This window comes from Drosophila arizonae, chromosome 5 (genome assembly GCF_054131065.1).
Source record: "Drosophila arizonae isolate 15081-1271.41 chromosome 5, UAZ_ARI_1.0, whole genome shotgun sequence".
NCBI lineage: Eukaryota > Metazoa > Arthropoda > Insecta > Diptera > Drosophilidae > Drosophila > Drosophila arizonae.
The window spans coordinates 635223-652900 of record NC_142925.1 but is presented as its reverse complement, the minus strand read 5'-3'; the positions used below and the strand labels follow the sequence as shown (position 1 = coordinate 652900).

The 17678-nt window shown below is 39.4% G+C and overlaps 3 protein-coding genes across 15 annotated transcripts in view; 1 reads left to right on the top strand and 2 right to left on the bottom strand.

Moving 5' to 3' along the window:
- LOC108615669 (G protein-coupled receptor dmsr-1) overlaps positions 1-12166 on the top strand; it is a 54888-nt gene extending 42722 nt beyond the window's left edge. For 6 of the 12 annotated variants that reach the window (XM_089470678.1, XM_018010329.2, XM_089470676.1 and 3 more), the window contains 6 exons: positions 7096-7370; positions 9041-9212; positions 9371-9497; positions 9679-9900; positions 9971-10153; positions 10917-12166. In XM_089470678.1, the coding sequence (XP_089326804.1) occupies positions 7137-7370; positions 9041-9212; positions 9371-9497; positions 9679-9900; positions 9971-10153; positions 10917-11238 (1260 nt within the window). In that variant the 5' untranslated portion in view covers positions 7096-7136 and the 3' untranslated portion in view covers positions 11239-12166. Of the gene's footprint in view, positions 1-1920; positions 2352-7095; positions 7371-9040; positions 9213-9370; positions 9498-9678; positions 9901-9970; positions 10154-10916 lie in introns of those variants that run through there. The other 6 variants (XM_018010331.2, XM_089470679.1, XM_089470675.1 and 3 more) reach the window with 3 other exon arrangements.
- LOC108615678 (uncharacterized) lies at positions 240-1978 on the bottom strand. The gene is made up of 2 exons (XM_018010343.2): positions 1821-1978; positions 240-746 (listed from the first exon to the last, which is right to left on the bottom strand). Exons 1-2 carry the CDS (start codon positions 1830-1832, stop codon positions 447-449), a joined length of 312 nt encoding a protein of 103 aa, XP_017865832.1. The 5' UTR covers positions 1833-1978; the 3' UTR covers positions 240-446.
- Positions 11967-16362, bottom strand: BBS4 (Bardet-Biedl syndrome 4). 2 transcript variants are annotated; one of them, XM_089470662.1, is made up of 10 exons: positions 15896-16355; positions 15689-15828; positions 15515-15627; positions 14959-15249; positions 14744-14900; positions 14559-14681; positions 14414-14498; positions 13433-13519; positions 13155-13357; positions 11967-12386 (listed from the first exon to the last, which is right to left on the bottom strand). In XM_089470662.1, the coding sequence occupies exons 1-10, from the start codon at positions 15972-15974 to the stop codon at positions 12210-12212; spliced, it is 1455 nt and encodes a 484-aa protein (XP_089326788.1). In that variant the 5' UTR covers positions 15975-16355; the 3' UTR covers positions 11967-12209. The 2 variants fall into 2 exon arrangements, with proteins under 2 accessions (XP_089326788.1, XP_089326789.1); XM_089470663.1 differs by lacking the exon at positions 11967-12386 and adding an exon at positions 12416-12799 and having other exon boundaries at positions 15896-16362.
- Positions 16363-17678: the final 1316 nt, after the last annotated feature.

Genomic DNA, 17678 nt, shown 5'->3' with positions numbered 1-17678 from the left:
ATATAAAGGAAATTTGGAGAAACTAAATTTCAGCAATTATAAAAAACTAGAGCTAGAAAAATTCGTATTATGATATTAGTAACAATGGCAGCTAACTGTAAAAGAAAATCATTTAACTTCAAGTCATTCACTTTTTTCTCTGAGTGTAGCAACAAGTTGTGTTTGGCCCTGTTTTCCACTCTGACAAGCTTTGTTGTCAGATTTGTTGCTTGCAAAACTTTTGACTGAAGATATTTCGCTTGTTTTAAATGCAGAAGAAAACTTTTTGAGCATATTTATTTACAAAAGCAAAATAAAGAAAGGGCTGAACATTAAAGGCTGCTTGGATGGGGAAATACTAGAAGATAATTTTATCTGTGGGCAAACGAAATGAAATGAACGTGCTGACTGGATGCTGCAGCTGTTGCGCCATGATGCTCCTTGATGCTTCAGGTCGCTGATGGCGCTCAGAAGTGATGAATGGATTGGTAGGTGGGCAGATGGTAGGAGATCGACGAGACCGGGTGCGCAATGAGCGGTGCATGAGAGATGAGCGGTGCATGCGAAATCAATGGCGCATGATGCACGATAGTGGGTGCTGCCACATAATGCGAGTGGGTTAACAGGGGCGCGTGATAGCCGAGACCCAAAGAAATGCCACGCTTGGCCTTGGCCGACGACTCAACCTGCTCCTGTTGCTGCTGCTGCTGCTCATCGGCGACGGGTGCGGCCAGGCTGCATGCGATGCCAGCAATCAACAATATTAACTACAGAGCCCCATTTGCATTTCGTATTGGGTTTTTGTTTACGCAGGAATCGTCGAATCGCACGGAAGGAAGACATGCGGAAAGCAAAAATAGAGAAAAATAACAAGAATATCTTAAATAGTGAAATTTTCCTACTTATTGCCAGTCTGTCCGTTTGTCCGCCCGCCTCTCCTTCTGTCCGTCTGTCTCTCTGTCAGTCAGTGCGATTGCCCACTCTCTTTGCAGTAATAACAAATGGGTCTGGCCAGCATGAGCTGAACTCCTGTGGAAAGTGACTGCCTCGACTCAATGATTTATGCAAGAAATTTGCTTATTTCTGAGCTTATTTTTTAAACAGCTTTGACAGCTTTAGAATAGAATAGAAATTCCTCGACTTTGCTCATCTATTATTTATATTTCATTAGGCGAAGTAAGATTGCAAGATTTTTGACAGATTTATGTTGTTCTAATTTAGGTGTAGAAATAATTGCTACGCACATCATAAATATTCATTTGCAGATTCTGTTTCCAGGATATTTTTATAACTGACAACAACTCAGACACATATACGCACTCACGTTCACTTTACACACGAAAGAATCGATTATTATCGATTATAAGCAAAGAGGAAGATTGATCGGAAAATATATGTATGTCTAATGAATCTGGATTTTGTGCTATACGAGATTCATATTCTATTGCGGGCAGACAAACGGATGGCTAATTCAACTTGGCTTGTTTCTACTTTTCTGCCTTTTACACTTAAAACTTAAAACTGCTGCTGCATTTGTAAGCAGCTTACCTGAAACTCTTTTCATTTAATTCTTATCAATTTTTCATCAATCTGTCCAAAACTTGTTTATAGTTGTACCCATTTGGTGTGGCCAACACACACTTTGTTTCATATTCTTCCTGAACACTTTATCAACACCCCATCAGACATCAATCAAAGCAAACTCTATTCAGATAGTCTAATAAAAGTTTGTTTCTGGTGGAAAGTTTTTTTAAACTGTTGTCTGAACTTTTGTGAACTTTTTGCTCGTCGCTAACTTTTTCTCTTTCTATTGATTGCCTCAAGTTCAAGCTTCAACTTACAGTGAATTTCATAATGTTAAAATTTTGGTTTGAATTGGCTCTTATGTGACTTTATGCACTGCACTGCACTGTGTCTAAATATCGACTAACGAAATTTGTGATCAGAATCTGTTTATTTATACAATTTTTTTCGGCTGATCGAAACTCACTCAAAACTAAGTCAAACGCACTCATTAGGCAAAAGCTATTTAGAGGCAACTAAAGAAGTAGAAGAAAAACAACTGCGAGTGCTCCAGTGGGGAGTGCTCGACTAGCAGATATCCTGACATGGCTTAGAGCTGTTGTCTCAGTATAGCGGAGTCTCTTGCACTATGAGTAATCATATACACCATTTTATAAGTCTTGAAGTTGTATTTAAGACCCAAGTCGATATTTATCGATATATAACTGTTTATTAATCCTGGCCGCCATCTTCTTTGTTTTGTCTTGGAGGTACCATTGCCTGCAAACTAATAAGCCCTGCATACGCATTTCCTACTCTGTACAGGGTATTGTAAAATAGGAAAACACGCACATTCGTCAGTCAGCAAAGTAAGTAAAAATGCCCACATCAAGTCGAAATTGTTGCAAACGAGTTGTGCGTGCGATTGAGAGTGACAGACGCATAAGTATATATGGATATATACTGATGCATATATATTTATTTATTTATGTACATATGTATGTGCCCGCACCATGTAAGCCACTCAGTTTGAGTGTGCATACAAATAATAATTTGTAATGTGAGCGGATCAAGTTAATCTTTACAAGAGAATTACCATTGTTGCATATGAATAATTGTTGAGCTCAGATATTTAATAATTTTGCGATAAATTCATTGTTGTTTGCATAATTGATAACAATCGAAATGCTTTTTGTTGTTATATAAAACATTATTCCGTAGCAATAAATAAGTGTGGTAAACCGAAATGTTTAATCTGTCCAATTAGCAATATGCAATTTAAATGAATACATTTTTGATTTTTTAATACTTTAATATTTATTAGTTAGCCAAAGTTTAAGCTGCACTCAAAATTTCCATAATCATCTGGCAAAATAATTCGCAAGGATTGAATTGAAAACTTATTTGCTTTGTATTCTTTAAATTTTTTTTTAACTTTAACTGTGTTAAACTTTGGGTCTTCTTTAATGTGTTTAAGCTGGATAAATTAATTGAAAAGTTCTTTGCTATAAATTGCATAATCACATAATTGTAGGCTCTAATTAGCTCTTAATCTGTATAAAAAGATGACCTATTTAAATTTAAAGCTTGAAAGCATTTGCTTTGTTTGGCATGAGTTTTATGATCTCAAAAATTATCATGACGTAAAATCAGAATGTTTAGCGCTTAAAGCGAAATACTTTATGCAGCCAAATGGCAATTTGTCCGCCATTCAAGCGTTAAATTTATATGTCTTAATTTGTGTAAAGCATTTGGTGCCTTTGCTTTTGCTGGTGCTGTGGGGCGTTGCTCGCCGCTCGCTGATAAATTTGGCCAATAAATTTCTATTCAATTCCATTTTTCATGGCTCTTTAAATCGAAATCTGTGCAATTTGCAAAAAACCATTTGGCATTCGGCATTCGGCATTTTGTTGTCTTTTGCCTGTTGCAGCTGTGAAAGCGAAATTGAATTCCATTTTGGGTCCTTCACCTGCATTTCCATTGTCTCTCCCACTAATTTGCAGTGCTATATGTATGTGCATAAACTTTGTTTTATTTTCCAGTATAATTACATTTTAATGGTTCGCAACTGCGCTGAGGAATCGTTAAAGCAATTGACGCTGCGGGACTGCCGCATTATATGCCATGTATGTATGTATGTGTGTGTGTATGAATATGCCAGCAGCTGCCTGATAACAGGCCAGAGACAGGAGACAAGAGACAAAAAATGCTTATGGTTATAGACCAATAAAAACAGCAAGCACATTGTGGGAGAGCATGAGGGAATACCGACTGCAGGATACTTTATCGTGCTATCGTGCTGAAAAATAACTAAAGCTGGTAATAAGGAAGAACTCTTAAATTAATATGGAAGCACTCAATAGTAAGCAAATAATTAAGTGCAGTATATTATTTATTTGTAACTAAATTCACAGCTTTTCAGACCATGTCAAGCTGTAGCTTCATTTAAGTCAAAACAAACAATCAATATACCCGCTTTCATTTTGTCAACGAGCATCAGCACACACATGCACGCAGCTTGTCAGTTTCCATGTATGCGTGTGCGTAACGGAACATTAATTAACAGCAGAACAGCTAATGGCAGCTGCAAAAAAAAAAAAAGAAATGAAAAAGAAAATAAAGAAAATCCGTATGGCGTTTATCTAAAGCTCACACTTGGCGCCATTTAGCTCAAGTGTGTAAGTGTGTGGGTGCGTGTATGTATGTGTGTGTCTCACACGAGCGCCTATTCCATTTCCTTTAGCATTTACCGCCGGAAGTTGCCGTTGGGCGAAAAATACAGAAAAAAAAACAAACAAACTTTGCACTCTCAGTTGGCAACAAACTGTGGAAAAAACTAATTAAATAAGTTATTGTTTTTCTTCAAGAACTATTCTCCTGAATTTATCTTATGTAAATAAAAGAGAAATACAAGAAGAAGAGCAGAGATAATTAAATGTCTGCTCAATTGATATATTAAATTGTTTAAATGCCTTCAGCTACAAATTTTAAAATAGCTCAAGAATTATTTAGACATAGAAATATCAGAGACAATAGAATGTAAAGTATACAATGTGTATATTCTTAATCAGGATCAAGTGAAGAGTGGATATAGTACTGCTATTCGTTCAGCTTAAAGACATTTAATTATTTAGTTTACAAAAATCAATCGATGATTCCAGCTTCTATTAAAGCAGTTCTTATCAAGCTTCACTCATTCGCTCATATTTCTTATGTCTGTGAAGCTACGATCTCCAAACTTAGTATTATTGGTGCAGGGTATCTCCTGGTCGGGTATTTTCTCTGTGCATTTCTGTATAAAAATATAATGTGTAATATCCCCTCAACCCTATCTAGACCTTTGCTTAATTGTTTATTTTCCCACTTTCAGTGACACTGTAGTTGTCGTGTCTGGCTTATCACAGTGTCATAATCGCATTATTAACATCGTATTAAATCTCAATTTTTTGCGCTTTAGGCTAAATTTTTTATGCAGCGATAAGGCAGTTTGAGTGCCATGAAATATTTCAATTTGTATACCGCTTTTTTCCAATTTAATTAAATCACTTTTTTATGCGTGTTTCTATGTTTTTCCTCTTTCATTTCAGAGTGTTGACAAAAAATATTTTCGCTTTTTTATGGTCACAGTTGACTTTAATATGTCATTTCAGTTTTATATTGAATTGCGGTCGCTGTGATTGATGATCAAATATATGAATATACATACATACATATGAATATACAAATAATTCCCTGTAAACGGAGAATTTTGGGTTTTCAATAGGCAGAGGAAATAATATGTCTAAAAGTAAAAGTCTAGAGTGATGGAGGCAGCAGCTTTGTTCAGTTCAGCTCAGGGCATCTTCTAGTCGTGCAGTCCTGCTCAAAGGACATATTTACGAGCTCACTTGTGCTTTGGGCCATTCCGGCAAATTGGTTCAAAAACTGTTGAATAAATAATCAAATTTTGTGTTCTTAGCGCAGGCAAAAAGTTGTTTTTGATGAAGTTTGTGATGTGTGATGGCGGTTGTCTGCTGTCTGCTGGCTGTTGGCTGTTGGCTATGGCTGTCTGCTGACTTGTGTCTGGCATATCCATCAAAATCGAATAATTGACAACTGCCAACAACAATAACAACAACAAATATTTTGAAGCAAAATTTTTGCTCGTGCAGCTGTTGGCAGTAAGAAAACACGAGAAACAAAGTCTGAATTGCTATTGCGAAAGGCCGAACAGGATTTAAATGTGAGCCGAAGCTGGAGTCGAACCCATTAGCCACAAGCAAACACCTTCGTTGACATGGCTGAACATTTGGGCGAGACATTTGATTTGCCAACTCGCTGACTTGACTGATTTACGATGTCGCAAATATGTTTATCAACTAACGGTATATACATATATATCTCACAGATGTACATATATACGAATGTGTGTGCGTGGCAAAAGTTGTATCTATATCGTTAGCCAATTAACTGCTACGCCCAGCTACTCAGCGGTGCGACAGGTGTTTGCTCTATTTCCATTATGTCCTCAAGCAAAAGTCTCTCGGCTACAGCAAACATTAAGCCTAAACCTAATTTAGTGTGAAGTGTAAGCGTATTCGGGCTTCGCACTTCTGCCTCGCCACGCATTAGATTTTCAATCAATTATCGTTTAAATTATGTTGGCCTGTTTGACCAGCTCAGCTGCTGCTGCTGCTGCTGCTGCTGCTTTAATGTTGCCTTTAAACGCGCTCTGTGGCATTTCAAAATTGATGCGAACTGCATTGTAGCATAAAGTATGAAGTTTACCGTCGTTCCATTCAGCTGCACAATTTCGTAATTTTGCATCTGCCTGAACAAGATGCAAATGATGATTCCTATGAGCCCTGCCACTGCGCCTTTCACCTGTCGCTCGGCAATGGACACAAACCACATAGAGTCAAATGACGATTGCCACGTAGATTATTCAGACTGACATGGACACACATACAGCTACGCCCATGGAAACTTATACGGCTATAGAAAAACTACTGTGAACGACAGCGACTTCTATCCTTCTATAGGATTTGGTAGACTAATTGCCTACCCACAGAGCGCACGGCGAGACTGTTCTCCTATGCCCTATTGGCATCGCACCCAAATTGTGGGTATCTCTGACCCCATAAACTAAAGTATGCTGAACTCTAGATGCATATTCGTATATCAGCTCGTATGTATATACATATGTATTTCTATATTCACTGCTAATCTCTTGTTGCATTATATATTATTTTATTGCTATTTTTTTCTTTATCCCAAAATCGATAATTATCGATTTTCCTATTACAGTTGCTCTACTTAAAGCTGTCTTAAAGTAATCTAAGGTCCACTTCGAACTGTTAAAGCGTGTTGAACTTATTGGGTATCTGTCGGTCGAGCAATTGACACTCCTTTGTTCTTTTGATTTGGCCAAATCAAGTTTCGTTTTGGGTTATTGAGTTCGACGATTGTGTCCCTTGTGGCTAGACAGACTCGCTCTGTTATGTTGAGATACGCTGTTAATTTGGGCTAATGTGTCTGGCAAATGCAGAGCTTATTAGCTTAATTAAGATACTTGTGGTTGAATTGATTTCCAATTTAATTCTCTTCTCCTCCTCCCTCTTGTTCTTTTTGCAGAGCAGCATGCTTTAAGTGGCCAGCCGAGATAGATTTTAGCAATGCAGGAGACAAACATGGCCCAGAGACAGCTGGACGAGAGCGTTTCGCTGAATGAGACGCTGCTCAAGGACTTGGAGATAACGCGTGGCGACATTCAGGATTTCGTAAAGCTGCTCTTCGACTTCCAGAAGAAGAATCAAACGCAACAGGACGAATGCCAAGGCTACTGTCAGGGCGAAATCTACACCTGGCTGCGTGCGTACAATGGCATCCACGGCTACGTCTCGCTATTGGTGAGTAGTCCCAGTTCTAGTCCAAGTCCCAGTCCCAGTCCCAGTTCCAGTGCATTTCCCTCTCATTAGCAACAACAAACAAGACTGGGAACTAATTATCTTGGTGTCGCCCTGTCGCGTTCCACAACATTTTTCATTTGGAATACATCTCCCCCTTTACGCTGCGTCACAATGTCAACCCTTTTAAACTGCTAGCCGAGAAGGTCCTTTTCTTTGTTCGCCGTTGATGAATTCGCGCACCTTTGAACTTATCCAAATTTCCATTTATTTTTTGCTCTGACCACAAGAGGAGATTAAATGAATTTCTCTCTGTTTACATTATTCATAAGATGCTTTTTAAAAATATTTTTTGTTTACATCTCCTAGACAAAAAGCCAACGGCATGAAGACAATGCTAAATTGGTAGTTAAGAAAGGCTTTGAAGCAATGAGTTAGAAAAGTTCACATTCAAGTTGCCGGAGAGAATCCCATTTGGCACGCCTTAATGGCGTGATTTATAGCTCTATCTCTGGAGCAGGCTAATAGCTGAATTCTAGCTACATTCTGGCTTCTAGGTTCTAGACTCTAGCTATGAGACTGTTGAAGCTATAAAGATTATCCAAGTATTCCATAATTCTAAACAGTCTATCCATTTATCTCTTTCTTACCTGTTAGTCCTGTTCTAAGTCATATTCAAAATTGCAAGTCTTTAATTTAATTCAATTATATTCTCAAAATTTAATTATCCTTCTTCATCTTTTTTTATAAATTTGAGAGTGGACAATTTCATCATGATACACAAAGGAGAGGCTCAAGGTTTCTGCTTCTGATAAGTTGACAAACAAAGAGGAAATCAAATGAGTGCTCAGAGTGCCGTATTAGAAAGTGAACTGAAGCAAAATGATATGTTGGTCAAACAGGAATTAATAATTACATCAAATCATTTTCGTAATAATTTATATTGCAATAAAACTTTTAGCTTGAACGTTTCTCCCCTTTGCTCAATTGTGTGAGCGAATAAAGTGTGATATTTATTATTTGGACAAGTCATGTGTGAATCTCCATTTGAATAAAATGTATGAAAAATTTACACTGAAAGGGTTCAAGCTTTTAAGGAAATAGAGGATCCGTGTGTGCGTGTGTGTGTGTGTGAATACATATATATTGTGCGCTGTGTGTGGTCTACTTTGCTTGTGGTGTAGTTGGTGTGAGGTTTCTATTACTATGTTTAGACAGACATGGTCATGCATGGCTTTGTTTTGACACTGCTTTATGGTTATTATTATGCCCGATACTCTATGGAAGATGTGCAAACAATGTATATATATGTGGCCAATCACTTACAATGGATTCTTGCTCATGATTTGCAATATAGCCATAGACTTCTGTCTGTATCAACGTGTGAGCTCGAGAAAGACTCTCTCTTTCAGCCACAATAAAATCAAAATTTATATTAGGCTGGAAATTCCTATGATTATTATTTGCAGGGCATCGTTCCACTCATCATGCTCAAGCACCGTTTGCTTGGGCTTTCGCCTTGATTTACGTTGGGCAGTGGGATCGCATAATTATTATTTACAGGACATCTTTCCGTCCATTATGCTTAGCTACCGCTAGCCTGCCTAATAGTTTTTTATTTTCTATTTTCTATCTCCCCTTTTACTATTCTTGGGTTTTCCCGCTGCGTAAAGATTTGCATATTCGGGACAATAGCCAACATACTAAACATAATGGTGTTGACCAGAAAGGAAATGGCCAAGGCGCCCATTAACAACATATTGAAATGGCTGGCAGTTGCTGATATGTTTGTGATGCTCGAGTACATACCCTATACGACATATCAATACATCTATATGAAGCCAGGTGAGTGAAGCAAATATTGAATACATTTCAAGAAACGTTTGATTGTCTTTAAAAATCTTTTTTAAATTTCAATAATTTATTTTTCACTTTTCTTTAAATCTTATCATATTTTTCTTTTATTTAACTGTGTATTTAATAAATATCTAACACGCTTACAGGCGAGAAGGATTTGAGCTACGCATGGGCTGTTTATTTGCTGGTCCACATGCACTTCACACAGATTCTGCACACGATTTCGATTGGCTTGACTGTTACCCTGGCTGTTTGGCGCTACGTGGCCATCAGGTGAGTGTCAAGTGTGGCGTTGATTATGTTTAGCCCTAGCACCTCGTCCCCACCCTGAACTCCTGCTGAATCCGGCTAACTGAATAATATGACGGAAAATGTGGCTTCTCTTTCTCTCTTTCTCTGTTTTCTGTCTTCGGTTCTGTTCTGTTCTGTTCTGTTCTGTTTTTCTGCTTTATAGCAAACTATTTCCATCTCTAATCCACAGACATCCGAATGGCAGCTGCGCCAATTTTCTGCTCGCACATTCCAGGGAGGCGATTCTCTTCCCCTTCATCGTCTCGCCCATTCTCTGTTTGCCCACGTACTTTGTGTTCAAGGTGCGCGAGACACACGAGATGGACACCAAAGAGCACGAGGCCATGTATCATGTGTACTTCGACACGGACTCTATGCTATTTAGGTGAGTTGAGCTGAATTGGTTCAGAGTGACCAGCAGATACCCTTCTAAATTTCTCTCTTTGCTCTTGTAGATTCAACTTTTGGATACATTCCGTGATAATTAAGCTGCTTCCCTGCTTCATTCTAACCGTTATCAGTCTGGTTCTGATGCACGTTCTGTGCGAAGCTTCGCGAAGGCGTCTCAAGCTGAAGGACTACGACAATCCCACCAAATACGCCATTCAGCTAAATCTCAATGAATCAAAGTCTAGGCGGTACGTAAAATAATTTAATAATATTTCATCAATTTGCATCAAATGTTCATTTTTATAGAAATTCCTCTTCTCAGTTCAATCTCAACATCATCTTTTCATTTCTTTTCATCATATGATGCAGATTTCAGTTTCAAAACCGAGCATCACTCTTTTTGAAGACACCTTTCATCAAAGTTTTAATTTCTGTTTTCCATTTTCCATTTCTGAATTGGATTGCCTGGATTTTCTCTTCATGCATCTCATTCCTTTGCTTCAACCATTTGAATAAAATTGTTGACTGTCATCCTTACCTGTTTTATGCTTTGTTTAACCTGATATGGGTTCAGCAATTGGGATGAAATTCGTCACTTTTCGTTTCTCTTTTGCCCTTTGGGCTAAGTATGCTTGTTTGATTCACCTTTACCTTTACCATTTCTTCAAGTTTCATTTCTATTTCGCTGTTTCACGGCTTAAGTTCAGCCTTGGGTTTGCCTCAGTTAAGTTCCATTCCACTGTTTCACATTCATCATTGTTTACATGTTTTCAGTCATTTTACCCATTTCTATTTTCTTTCCACTGTCTCATATTCATTATTTAGTGTCATCTCTACTCGCTCCTTCTCTTCGTTTGCTTAATATATTTGTATGTATCTCTTTGATTTTCATTTCATTTCTTGTTTCATTTTACTTGTTTCATGCTACTGAATGCATTTGTGTTTCGCTCTTCTTCTAATCGTTTTACTTCTCTCTGTCTGACGTCTGACTTGTGTTTCCCCTTTCTGCAGACCTCCGCGCTGTGATCGCCGCAATGATCGAACCACTCTCCTCCTGGTGGCTGTGCTGATACTCTTCCTGGTCACGGAGTTTCCGCAGGGTCTGCTGGGCCTGTTGTCTGGCGTGCTGGAGAAGTGTTTCTTCGCCCATTGCTATCCGCCCTTCGGGGAGCTGATGGACCTGCTGGCACTCATCAATGCGGCTGTGGGCTTCGTGCTCTACGGACTCATGTCCAAACAGTTTCGCACCACGTTCCGGTCTCTGTTCTTCAAGCGTCACTTCGGCAGCAGCGAGATGACGCGCCTCACTCGAGTGACCACCACCTGTGTCTAGAAGCGGCTGAACAGACGCTGGTCGAGAAGTAGTTAGACATAGATGATGACAGATGTTTCGCTTGAGATTTCGAATTGAATTTGGTTATGGGGGCATCTCAAAGATGCGCTTTGATATGAGCTTTGAAAAAGTTCAGCTGAAACTGTGAGCCAGGGCGTTTAGGGTATACCAAAACTAGGAGAAACCGTCGAGTCGAGTCGACCCGGCGCGTTGCATATTTTGTAGGGCATTAAGTGTCATTTCCATTTAGCAGACACATAAAACGAGTTTTGAAACGAATTTTTTAATACAGCTTGAAATTAGATGTATTATAGATATATATCGATTTATTGATATATATTCATATAAATAAATATTAATTTACTAAACTGAACTATTCATGATTCTGAGATAAGAAACGCCAGCGTTTATTAGCGTTTAAGAATTATATACGATTTTTTATGCATACAATAAAAATAAATTTAATAAATTTAAAATATGTATAAAATACGAGATTAAGAAATGGAAAGTGACGAAGTGAGAATTTGTAAGGAGATAAATAAAAAACAAAATTATTCAACACTAATTATTAAATACGCATTAAAGTTGAGTTGAAAATTATAAACTAAAAATATGAAAAAAAAAAAAAAACTGGTTAAAGAGAACAAAGCAGCAAATGAGCCCCTTGAGCTGTTTTGTTCTCTTCTTCCAATTGAACTTTATAAAGAGAATTAAGTACACACAATTCATTAATATTATGATACCAGCATATGAATATGTAAATATATATGTATACTATATAGATATATTAAGTAGATTTAATTACAAATGTAGCTTTAAGGTCGCGTGGCTAATGTATTTGCATTGGCTTCAAATCGCACGCATTTGTTTTCACGCTTTTTGATTTCAATTTTGAACAAGTTTCAAATAAATGTTCGATGTGAGTTAATTATTTCAGTTCTCTCTCTCACTCTCCTTATTGTTTTCTCTTTTCAATTGCCAGTGCTGACCACAGCATTCACTTCTAGCGGTAGCTCATCCTGCAACACATCCCGGTTGGCTGCATCCGCGTCTCCTGCTCGCATGGAGTCGTCGCCATCGCCTAGTATACCCTGGCTGTGCGTCGAGATGCGCAGCAGCGACTTTAGTTTTGTGGCCTGGAATTTATACTGAACAAGCAGCGGGACTTATATATTGATGGAATTGCAATAAAGCCTTATACAAATTCAATGATTACAAACAATCCCTAAGAGTGTTTCTCCCTCTCTCTGTCTCTGGTGTCTAAAGATAGAAAATGATTTGGTATTGCAATTTCTTCTTTAAAGATCACAATCTATGCTTCACATACTTTCTGCTCGACCCCACCTATAATATATTAATAATATGCCTCATCCTACTTTCAAAAGTTTCCCTAATTTACCTGATTATTTATCCAATCTGTTAAGCCAATTAAATGTTTTCTTCTTGTTTCGATAAATTTTCCAACTTTCATTTCGGTTTAATTAATTTTTAGGACTTTTTTTATATGACAGTAGAAAAGCTACAGAAATGCGGCTGATGTGAAATATTTGTGGCTTGAGTTCTAAAAAAGGATGAAGAATTGGAGGGAGTAGAAACAAGTTGTGGTATATGAAGGAGGAGGAAGAGGGAGAGAAGGTAAGCGAGAAGGTAATTAAAATAATATGAGGGTTGTAAGATAACAGAGCTGTTAATAGGACAAAAGAAGTGAAAGGAGCAGAAGCAGATAAGTTGAAGATATGGGAGGAGGTTAGAGGAGAACGAGGAGGTAAAAAGAAGGGAGTTAGAAGGGTAATGGGTATGAAGCAATGGAGTACAGTAATTCAGGAGGAAGAGAGAAAAGAGGATCAGAACAAAATGTGCTAATCAAATGACCTGGCCAGGAGCCATTGGGCACGCTGATAGAGCACGCGACTTACTTCAGTGGGCAGCAATAAATCCTGAGCGTGACTCATGAAGCGGTTGTAGTGCTCGGTGGCCAAGGCCAGGCGCCCGGTCTCAAAGCAGAAGAGCGCAAAGTTGAGGAACACCAGCGGATGTCGCATATTGCCGCTGGCCAGGCTGCAGGCACGCTCGAGAGCCACAAACGCATTCTCCATGTCGTCCAGTTTGCGCAGGCACACTAAGAGAAAGTGAGAGAGAGAGAGGGAGAGAGGGTATTCCCATTTCATTGACTGACTTTCTGTTGAGCACTTACAGCCCAGGAGCATATAGCACTCGGCATTGTCCTTGCGTAGGTTGATGGCTGCGGCCAAAGTGTGAAAGGCGCTCGCATATTGTTCCGCTGTTTGACAGTCGAGGGGTCACGTCAACATTAAATATTAAAAAGAAAGCAATAACAAAAACATACTGCTAGACAACAACAACAAGGAGGCGGGGAAGGAGAAAGGAGAACGGGAACAACAATGAGCATAAAAAGCGAAAATATTTCAAGGACCTGTCAATTGTTTTTTATGTTGCTCGTTTCCTTTATTTTTGCGTTGTTTTTGACATTTATGAAAGGTCTCTCCCAAAGGCTCATTATTTTTGTTAGGCGTTGCTTTTATTGAGTGGGCTTGTTTCCTATGGAAGCGATGGTCTTGGCGGCGCAGAGGGGCAGAAGAGCAGCCAAGACTTTGTTGGCTGTCCAAATATAATCAATATGAGTATTACACTAATTGTAATTTGAAGGTCAAATGCCATAAAAAGACTACAATTTTCTGCCTAGCAGCTAAGGAATGACGCCTGCATGGAAGGACGGAAAGAAACCTTTCAATGCAAATATATAAATCATTATTTTGTGTATAAATATAATATTAACTGTAATGTGAAGTCTATGTTTGGAAGAAGACCTACAGACCAATATAGGCCAATAGGAAATTAATATAAATTGTATTGTATTGAGTATTAAGGACTTTGTATAGGCAAAGAGGGGGCGGGAAACTCTGAAATCCGGGCTCTGCTTGCGGAAGGAAGACGGTGCTGTAATTATTGTATCGTAATTGTGATGTTGATAGAGCCTGAGTTTGTAAGGGGGAAATAGGAAAACCTTGGGCCCAGTTGATTTTACGAAGTATCACATAAAAGGAGGATAGTAAATATTAGAAGAGGTAGTCCTCTATAGTCGTACTGCTTACACTCTTATCGTTTAGTTACAGGGTATTTCAATAGTCAACTACCCTTCATAGGCAATACTCACAGGCAATGTATATGAGGCTTAGATTGTAGAGCGCATTGTAGTTGAGCGGTGAGAGCCAAATCGATTTGCGCAAAGATGAAATCGCCTGGGGAACAAATCAAGTAACTCTCTCTCTCTCTTTCTGTCTCTCACTCTCTCTGCTTACCACAATGAACTTTTGCTTTTTGAAGAAGCACAGACCAATGTTGTTCCAGAGCTCTGCAATTTCCGGCTCGGCATCTGCGATTTGGCTGTATTTGCTTAAGGCGCCGTCCACATCGTTGCGCGACTGTCGAAGGTGTCGCAAATCGTGAAATTCGAGCGAGCAGGTGCTGCCAATCAACTGCTCACCTGTAAAATGGCGCCCAGGGCCAGCAAACCTTTCGGCTCGCAGTTTCCTGCGAAATTCACAATTTCAGCCAAGCGATCAAACGCCCTTTGCGTTTCATTGATTTTCAAGTAGAGCACGCTGATTTCTGTCAGCACTTCCACATTCTCCGGCGTGAGACTGAGATGCAAATGAGAATGAGAAATATGAAGTAAATAGACTTGAGACTTGTACTAACTGCAGACAGGCCTCGAGCACATCGATGGCCTTCTGGTACTCCTTCTCCTTGCGGTAGAGCTCGGCCAGTCGAATGTAGCTCTCCTGTTTCTTGCCCGTCTGCACGGCCCGCTCGAAGTACTCTCGCGCTTCCTTTTGCTGCTGTCGCGCTGCCTCCAGTTGGGGCTGTGTGGCGGCTGAGCGATAGAGCAGCTCGCCCAGGTAATGAAAGATCTCGTGATCCGGTCGAGGACTCTGCTGTTCGGCATCCCGAAATACGCTGAGTGCTTGATTGTAGCGACCCATAAGGTAGCTGGACAGAGAGAGAGAGAGGGAGAAGAAAGAGAGAATGTTTTCTTATAACTTGGACCCAATGATACCAATGTGATAAAAGACGTGATCTAAAAGTAGTGGAAAGAAGAGCGGAAGAAACCTATATACTCTTCAGGAACATCTCGCATAAATGGAGGATACTTAAGCATGGAACATCTTCCTTTCCACATTATTCTATTTGCTCTCAGCCCAAGTCTACACTGAAACTGCATGCATAGCCATGTTGGCCAGTGTGGTTGACCTACAGAGTCCTTCCGATTTCCTTAAAGTTCTCAATATTTTTGGAGTTCAGCTCGGCTGCCCTTTGAAGGTTGCGCAGCGCCTCGATGTTATTGCCAGCTTCGCGGTCAATTAGGCCCTGGGGTGGATCAACGTGAGTGAGTAGTTCAATATAATTTCGGTCGAAGTCAGGCACTCACCTGCACAAAGTACAGGTACTCCGCATTCAAATGACGATTCAGCTCACGCGCGATGAGTCGGCGGCATCTTTCGAATTGGCGGCGTGTGAAATAAATGTGGAGCAGCCAATCGATGTTTGCGTCTGTTGGCATTTTGGGCGCTAATTGAAGATTGTCGTCAGCAGATTGTCCACTCTCCGTCTCTCACACTGTCTCTATCACCCTCACCTGGTTTTACTACCTGCAGCGAGGGCAGTTCTATGAGAGCGCCGTTGCAATTGATTTGCTCACTGCCCGCTTCGTACATCTGACTTCAGTTTGGCTGGGCTCCAAAAACAGAGTATTATCTGATTAACGCTCATGTGTTGTGCCTCTTCCAGGTTGTCATGGCTCCGTCTAGGGTTGCCACCCTTGGATAAAAATAAAGCTGTAAACTCCAGTGGGGTCTACAGAAAAAGCTACATTTTTGTTGTTTCCCTTTGTTGGTTGCCATGGTTCACTCTAGGGTTGCCACCACTTGCTCATTGCAAGTTTTAGGGCTGTCAGATATGTTGAAAACTATGCATAACAGTTTTTGCCTTGGCTCCGTTTTCCATTTCCATTTCCATTACCATTTCTGACTTTGATCGAATTCACCTGACAAATTAATTAATGCACGTGTTTTTGTGTCTTTGAGCCCGATAGTTGTAAAAAAGTCTCCAAAAGGCCTTTTCAGACAAATGTCCGAATTTTTAATTAGTGTTGAGCCAAAAAGCGCCGATGCCAATTGAAATGCAATAAAATCAACGACAAATCTGACAGACAAGGCAAAATATTTCACGAATCAATTGCAATTGACCAAGCGGCGAAAATGAGTTTGGTATATGAGTGTCTGAATGACTCGCAGATACCCTGGAAACAGCATAGGAATAATAATAGAAAATAGAAAATTTGATATGTGATAACTGCATAAATTCATTACACTACGTCAGTCATATATACCCCATATTTTTAGTTTTGCAGGATATTAATTGCCGACAAAACAAACAAATTAAAACGAGTTTTCTTGTAGCCAGCCAAATAGGAAATGCTGCTCTACCTCTACCGCTCTCCCCCGAAGCTCCCACCTGTCTCTACACATTTACAGTCTCTGCTGCAGATGGGATTGATAGAGGCCCTCTTCTGCTCTCTCCTTCCTCTCACGCATTCTACTTCTACATCTGTTGTCTCTATGCATATTCTTATATGTGAAATCCCTTTCTTTTCCCGTATACTGCGCTACGTATTCCATTCTGCTCTCTCCTAGACGCCTCTCATTCGACTACTTCTCTCCGTCCGTCCGTCTTCTATTCAGATTGAGAGATATTGAGAGTCTTCTCTCTCTCTCTCTTCCCTCCCCTTCCCCTTCCCATACATCAGCAGAGGTGTATAATTACTCAATTTCCAATTGACACGCCTCACGCAGGTGAGAAACTCGTCTTGTTTGCGCTCCATTTGCGGCTGCGGCCATTTGATCGTGATCTACATTCACAATAAGCAATTCACAATTATCAATTCACAATGACCAAAACCGAAGCGTAAATCCATTAATGCACTTTATATATATTTCGCACAAGATCACAAAACTCGGCTTGGACTCGATTGCGGCCAGCATCAAAGTGTTTTGGTATCTTTTTTAGCTTTTAGTTGTAAAAGCCAATAACAAATTTCACAATTTAAATTTCGAAATGGCAAATGCGAAATGAGTTGTTTCTTTTAACGGGAATTATACAAGACAGTCAAAAAGTAATGAATAGATGATGACAGAACAGATGCCCTTTATATATGTAACGTATATATACCCTGCATATATATGCTCTACCCTAAATGTATAATTTACTATAAAATTTTCTATAATAGTAATATTAAATAAATGAATTGAAACTATTTTATGTTTTAGCGTGTATTTACTGTATAGAAATATAGCAGACCTCAGTGCTTCTCAAACTGTGCCATAGCCAAGACATAAACCTTTAAGCGAATTAATGGCTGG